Here is an 8,173-nt window from a genome sequence, read left to right on the forward strand (position 1 = left end):
TTTCTTTCTAGGTTCCTTGTCTCCTTGAACCCCTGCAAATCATTGCAAATGTGAACAGTGGATCCATTATCCACCAACCAAGAATTGGTCAGTTCAAAAGACAAATTAGACTCATAAAGAACGTGAACATCACATGTACCTTCTTTAGCAGCCTCAATTTCATCCGGCTTCTTGTCTTTCAAAGTTGCTAGGTAAGCACGACAGTTTCTTTTTCAGTGACCCTCCTTCTTGCAATAGAAGCACTTGCCTTTGCCTTTATTGCCAGACTTCCCACCCTTGGCTTTTAGGGTCTTACCCTTACTTCCCTTTTTCTTTTTCTTCCCATTTGAAGAAGACTTTGCTTCAGTTGCATTGACCTCAGCCTTGTCCTTTTTCAAGGACGCTTCAGCCTCTACTAGTGCATTAGCAAGTTCGGTGAGCTCCATCTCCTTCTCGGACATCTTGTAGGACATCCTAAAAGGTGCATAGGCAGAAGTGAGTGACGCTAAGATCACATCAGTCTTGTATCGCAGGCTGAAATCAGTCTTGTATCGCAGGCTGAAATCAGTCCCCATGGATTCTAATTTTTCAAACAGATTGATCATTTTCATTACATGATCCATCACTGGAGTCCCCTGGGACATCTTGGAGTTATGGATTTGACTCACCGCATCAGAATGTGCGTGTGTCAACTGCTTGTTGAACAATTCAGCAAGCTTATCCATTTTACCCCCAGCAGTGCGTATATCCTTGACTGAGTCTACAACTGACTTTTCCAACGATCCTAGGATATAGAGTGATGCCTTGGAATCTCTCATGAGGAACTCTTGCATCTCTTCATTTGCCTCAAAATCGTTCGGATCGGGTTGAGGAGGAACTTGTTCATCTAGAAGCTGTACGATCCTTGGCGATCGGGAGCAACTTAATACTCGGTACCAATCGACATAGTTTATACCATTAAGTTTGTATTCGCTAATGAGTGTTAACAGATTGGAATTGACGGCAACCATCGTATATTAATCTACATATGCACAAGTAAATAACCACATGCTAATTAATGACCATTGAAAATAATAAATTGAGCACACACACATCAATGGTCTTTCATGATTTGGGTTTCCCTCATAACCCAAAAGATGAATTGGATACCTACAATCCTTGCATGCATAACTTACCCTATCGGGAGTCATTATACACACCATGGTAGTGTGGACTAAGCTGTCCGCCTTATGGGCTTCCAATATTTTTGGCCACCTGGGTGTCATGTCCAGATCCTGTCGGCTGACATACACCCAAGTCATGTACTTACCTATTGCATTAGTTAGAATCATGAAATCATGAAAGATGGCCCACTGTCGCAGTGCCCTCTCACTATCCATACCCTAAAGTATCTAGATAGAGGTAAATATAGATAAATGTGTGACAGAGGTCCTGGCAATGTCCTGTCGGCTTATGCGGGGTCATGTCACACACTTTCTACATTTATCTTCAATAGGAGGCCATGGACATGTCTACCGATTAAGACTAGTCCATATCATACATGTATTGTGAATAAAGAGGGATTAATTAACTCTCACATACATGGATAGATTTAAACAACATAATTAATCAACATTAATTAAAAGTGATTATGGGATGGCGGCATTTTTATCAGAAGCAATTAAAGAACCCTCCCAATAAAAATAAAACCAATAACTTTGGGTGCATTTTTCATGCCATGGATGCCACGCCTCGATCATCTCCTCCGCCCGATTACGTCTTCAAAGTAGGTGACTTGCATCTCCATATGCTTTGAGCGCTACATGTGGATCACCATCTACATGCCCTAGGAGTCCTAACTCCTCTAGAATTACAATGGAAACCTAGAAAAAATTCTATACACTTTCCTTTCCATAATAATAAAGAAACCCCGCATGGAGAAACCAACCCACCATTTGGGCTGCCCATGGGGTGGAGTACATTTATTTATAAAAAAGAAAGGGGGAGAGAGAGAAAGAGAGAGAAGCATCACATCCACCCATAACCCCATGTATCACATACATAAACAATCCATCCATTTATTAGAATGCCATTCCCATAATCACATCATAATATAATTTCATGTATGGGCATTAAAGCAAGTGAACCAAAAATTAAAACATGGATTCCTTCAATTATTGAACCACCACATCGCATGTGATAACATGTATCCAAACCCATAAAATTAAAATCGCATTTTAATTGCAAGTGGGTAATGAGGGAATCTCTTCACCCATCATCATCCTCCAAAAACAAAACAAAATAATAAAATTCTGTTTTGAAAAATTTTTTTTTTTTTGCTAAACTGGAGGGAAAACAAGGGGGGGTGCATGCAACCCACTTGCGCAGGCTGCAGGCACTCCCTGCGCAGCCCATAGGCACAGGGCCCACAGACAGCAGCCTTGAGCTGCAGGCCGCAGCCCACAAGGGGATGCGCACAAGTAAATAACCACATACTAAAGCCCACGGACAGCAGCCTACAGGCCCGCAGCCCGCAAGGGGATGCGCACAAGGGTAGGTTCATGGGGAAGGACGTGCGCAAAGGCTTGGCAGTGTGCGCTCCCCCCCCCACGTATAGAACATGATTAAAAAATTTTAAAATAAAAATTAGTAATCACAACCTAATTGGATACATGCTTCAATAATTGGAATAAACAAAACAAACCAAATCCATCATTACATGGGTAAGTTGTTACACTAACAACCTTGTAACTACCCATGTGCACATGGGAAGGTTGTTACAACAATCATATCCTAACCACCCATGTGCCAACTTGCATTCCACTCATGATAATCATATTAACCATTAATTATCTAATATTCATGGGTGGGAAAGGTGGCTCTGATACCACACTGTTGGCCAAATAACGGTCCAGGGATCAAACCATGGTTCCCTAGGGAGACCAAGATATTTATCTTTAGGGTTTTGCACGCCCTGGGTTAGCCCATGGTGTCCCATGAGTGCCCCATTTTAATTTTAGGGTTTCCCATGGTCACCCATGGGAACCCTGGTGCATCCCTATTAGGGTTTCTCCTTCCCTATTGCATTCCATAAAATTAATTATCACAATAGGGATGGAGAAATTCATCTCTAGTCCATCAAATGGCAAGAGGGATCCATCCCATACTCGAATGCGCAGCGGAAATTAATCGATTCGAGTTTCTTTTGCATCCCATAAATATTAATAATCAATGAACATAAGGAATTAATAAAGAACTACTAACCTGGTGAGCCTCAAGTGTTGCTCCTCCAATAGACAGTGGTTCTTCCTCCAATGAGCGCTCCAAGCAAACAGATCTGAACCTCCAATGGTGCTACCAAGGTTCTACACGCCAATCCTAGATGCCCTCAAACTCCTCAGCACAGATCTAGGGTTTCACAAACCCTAACTCTCAAACACAGGTGAGAGAAGCAAGAAGAAGAAGAGAGATCACAAGAGGGAGAGAGAGAAACCAAAAACATAGGAGAGAGAGTGTCTGCTCCAAAAACGTGGAGAGCTTGTCTCTTCTGCGTTTTATGGTCCCCTATTTATAATAATAGGATTTAATTAAATACTAGATAGATTTAATAGAGCCCTAGTGAGAGTCTGACTCTCTCTCTCTCAGTCTGGCAGTTCTGTTTAAACTCAAAGTGCTACACAGGTGAAGAAACAGAATCTAATAGGGAAAGTATTAATTAGATTCTTTATTTAATTATTAATGGATAATTACAATTAGCATCAAATCCATTAATTAAATAAAGAGCCAATTAAATTAGTAAATTCTAAATAACTCCCTATATGATAATAATTTATCATATACAACCCCCCCACTAATCAACACCATCATTATGGAATCTAGGGCATGTATACATGTACTGCCAAACCCCAATCCATAGTACATGTCCATATAAGAGCGTCTGTGCATCTGGATCGGGTCCCGCAAAACTCGATAAAACACTTTATTTGAAATAACTATAAATAATGTATCATTTTATGTAAAATAAATTTTACAAAATCATTTCCAAAACGGTACTGGATCCAAATTCTGATCCAACCATGCATAGACAGTCTCTATCTTGGTGTTCCCCAATCGGGCAGTGGTGACCGTGTTGGATAACTCCTTCACTCACAATGTGTTCACGCATTCCCAGAACATCGACTTTGACTCGCTTGAGTCTCAGTCATTGATGAACCAAAGAATGCGATCACACTTTACAGTGATAGGGTTCCCTCAGGTACAGGGTGTCGGTGACACATGTCTATCCCTTCCTACATTTGGCAGTAATACATGAGGGAATCGACAAAGTAGATTCTTCGCCAATGCACACATCAAACATGTGAGCACTCGCATTCGTACCCTGACATCACATGTCTAAGCATACCCAATGCGACGACCATATGATAAGGGTGCCTCTTCCTCTCTCTCTCTTGGTGTTTGATCTTGAAGATAATCCAAGGTTTTGAGAACCTTGGAGTGTGGAGGAGTCGGCTTGATCGAGTGGAAACGCAAAGCTGTGCATGGTGCGTGGAACGTTTGGGAAAAGGCTATATTCGATTGGAGGTTTTGCGCTTGTGAAACTCTAGGTAACAATCAATTCTTCCATTGTTCCTGCTTATTGAATGACATCTCCCATGGAGAAGGGATGCATGTGAGGAAGGCCACGGACATGAGGACCAGGTGGCTTCTGTCGTGGGTGTACATGCATCGAGCGCCAGAGGCCACAGCCTGCTGCACTCGCCCGCCACACTCCCGGTTAGCCGCACCCTTCCCCCCCGCTTGCCGCGCACCCCGCCTATCTAGTGCAGCCCTTTCCCGCGCTGCCTCTGTGACCCGCGTACTCCCCGCGTGCGATGGCCCCTGTCGCACCTTGCTCGTGTTGCTGGTGGTGTTGTTTGCGTGCGCTGGTAGCCTGTTTTTATTTTCCTATGTGCTACCTTGTGTAGCAGAATTTAAAAAAAAAATTTCTTGTTAGATTTTTTTTAAAGGGAGATCACTTGGAGAAGATGGGTGGAGAGATTCTTGCCATCACCCACCTCCTCAATTTGCATAGTGACTTATTTTATGTGTTTTATAAGCATGTATGTGACTATTTCATGGGTGCATTGGATGCGCATGACCATAGTGACATGGCTTGTCATGGTGATGGTAAACTTTATGTGTTTTTGGACATTTTTCACATAAAATATAAAATATTAAACTTTGGCATCATGTATGTTATGAAGACCATGGTTATGGGATTTAAAATTTACATGCATTAGATGGATGTGTGTGCTAGGCGTGGCATGGATGTGATCTTGGATGTAATTTTAATTTTTCCTTTCTTCTCCCTATTTTATGTAAAGGTTAATTTTCCTTAGGCAGTTCAAATTGGTGGACTGGTTTCCTGAGTTTTGTCTTTTATGTAGAAGGATTGTAATAATTTTAAATTAGTTTGAATTATTTGATGTAATTGCTTCGAGATCGTGATGTGATCGTGATCATAATGGGATCTTGACGGTTCTTTGGTGAGAAGATTGGAGGAGGGACTTGCTCACTTGGAGTGTTCAAGTTGTTTACTGTTCTGGATTTATTTTCCTATAATAGTTAGTTGCAACTGCATTATCACATAATTATTTCTATGCGTGAGAGTGACATATTACTCCCATCCATATTGTAGTCAAAGTGAATTTATATTGGATGTGAACTCATGTTGATTAAAGATGATATCCCATAACCATTGGTATTTAATTTTTCTATGATGGATGTGTTTATGTGGTTATACATTGGATGTATGATTGTGATTTTATGCGTTCCCGTTATCCCTTAATATATTTTTTTAAAACAAGTGTGATATGGGAAACCCTGGTCGGGGGGACTCCCATGGCCTCCCTTAGTTGGTTTCCTAAGTTTTGTCTTTTGTGTAAAAGGGTTGTAACAATTTTAAATTAGTTTGAATTATTTGATGTAATTGCTTCGATCGTGATTGGATCTTGATTATGAGCGTGGATTAAGGATCTTGACGGTTCGTTGGTGAGAAGATTGGAGGATGTACTTGCTCACTTGGAGTGTTCAAGTTGTTTTCAGTTCTGGATTTATTTCCCTGTAATAGTTAGTTGCCTCTGCATTATCACATAATTATTGCTATGTGTGGGAGTGACATATAAGGCTGTGATTACTCTCATCCATCTTGTAATTAAAGTGAGTTTATAGTGGATGTGAACTCATGTTGATTAAAGATGTTATCCCATAACCATTGGTATTTAATTTTCCTGTGATGGATGTGTTTATGTGCTTATACATTGGATGTATGATTGTGATTTTATGCGTTCCCGTTATCCCTCAAATTTTTTTTAAAACAATTGTGATATGGGAAACCCTGGTCGGTGGGACTCCCATGGCCTCTCTTAGTTAGTGAGTGTAGAAATATTATCGATCTACTCTTTTAGATACTGATAGGATAATAATTGGATAGGTTGATGAGATTATCTACACACATCTCACATGTGATAGGCAGAAAATATGGTCAATGGTATGTGTACTGCGATAATAGGTATTAACCCGCAATATCATAATTCCCTCCAAAATTAAGGGTATGCACTTGACTTGAGTGTGTGTCAGCCGATAGGAATGGGCATGACACTCAAGTGGCTAAATCACATTGGAAGTCTATATGACGGACAAAATATTTCACTCAACCAACATGCCAATAATGAACTCCGATAGGCTAAGTCTGAAGCATATGGGTCGACAAGTTCCAATTCATGCCCTATAAGCGAAAGGGAGTGCTTAGGGTGTGATTGACCATAGATTGGTACTACCCCATTTTTCAATGGTTTTCGATCATGCTAATCGTTAATTTTTGTACATAGTGTAGATTTAATACTATGTCAACCCAACTGAACTACGCTGCCCTGATTAAAGACCATATTTTGACCGACCCAAATTATGTTGACTGGAGGAAGAACATCAAGTTACTCCTATCTGTAGAAGGTCTGATGTTAGTCCTTAAGCACGAAGAATCTGATTTCTCTAATGAGAACCCTCAATCCAAAGAGACCTATGAGTTGTTCCATCAGAAAAACTCTAGGGCCAAGCTCATCGTGTTGAGTTCTTTGGAAAAGACCATCGCTGATTCTGTCAAGGATTTGTACTTAACAAAGGGCATGCTGGAGAAATTGAAGGAGATGTATGGGAGAGAAGAAATGCATGCGCATCATCAAGTTCTGACATTTCTCCATGGTGCGAAGATGACCCAAGGAACTCAGTTATAGATCATGTGATGAAAATGCGAAACCTGTCCCAAGATCTGGAGAACCTTGGGACGTCTTTTAAAATGAATTATAAGACAGATGTTATCTTCTACTCTCTGCCTCAGGATATCTATGGATTGTTTATTGTTATTTATAACATGAATAAACGCTTCGTCAAACTTCCTGAGCTCGACAACATATTGCAAGAGGTAGAGGCTGCATCCAAGAAGCAGAAAGTGGAAGTCCTGACCATAGATGACAAATCCTCTTCCTTTAAGCCTAAGGGCAAAAAGAATAAGAAGAAGATTGATAAGAGTAAAGCCCCTAAGGTCGAGTCAAAGGAAACTCAGAAGAACAAGAAGAAGGGAACTTGTTTCTATTGCAAAAAGGATGGGCATTGGAAGAAGGAATGTCGAGCTTTTCTGGCATCTCAGAAAAAGAAGCCGGGATAAGGTATTTCTAAAACCTTAGTCCTTTATGAGTCTAATTTGTCGGAGGAACTTACTAATTCATGGTTGGTGGACTTAGGATCCACTACCCATATTTACAACATGTTGCAGGGTTCAAGCTAACAAGAAGACTGAATAAGGATGAAGTTCGTCTGAAAACGGGTATATGAGCCGAGGCCATTGGAGACTTTACTTTATATTTTAATAAAACTACTTTAATTTTAAGAGATTATTTTTATGTCTCCTCATTCACGAGGAACATTGTTTCTGTTAGTAAGCTGGTTTTAGATGGTTATATTTTTCAATTTGGTGTTAAGTTAATTATTCAGTTTCATAATTCTTTTGTTGCTGCTGGCTTACTAGATAACGGATTAGATGTCTTAAAACCGGTATTTGATGTGAATGAAATCTCCAATACATCTATAAAAAGAAAATCAGCTCACGATAATTCAACATATCTTTAGCACTTAAAGTTAGGTCGTATTGAAGTAGAAAGGATAAACAGGTTGGTAAAGG

At 40.3% G+C, this 8,173-nt stretch overlaps 1 protein-coding gene across 1 annotated transcript; it reads left to right on the forward strand.

The window, feature by feature from the left end:
* The first annotated feature begins 7,243 nt into the window (after positions 1-7,243).
* LOC122650779 (uncharacterized protein K02A2.6-like) lies at positions 7,244-7,660 on the forward strand. Its single transcript, XM_043844162.1, has one exon. It carries the CDS (start codon positions 7,244-7,246, stop codon positions 7,658-7,660), a length of 417 nt encoding a protein of 138 aa, XP_043700097.1.
* Positions 7,661-8,173: the final 513 nt, after the last annotated feature.

This window comes from Telopea speciosissima, chromosome 2 (genome assembly GCF_018873765.1).
Source record: "Telopea speciosissima isolate NSW1024214 ecotype Mountain lineage chromosome 2, Tspe_v1, whole genome shotgun sequence".
Classification (NCBI taxonomy): domain Eukaryota; kingdom Viridiplantae; phylum Streptophyta; class Magnoliopsida; order Proteales; family Proteaceae; genus Telopea; species Telopea speciosissima.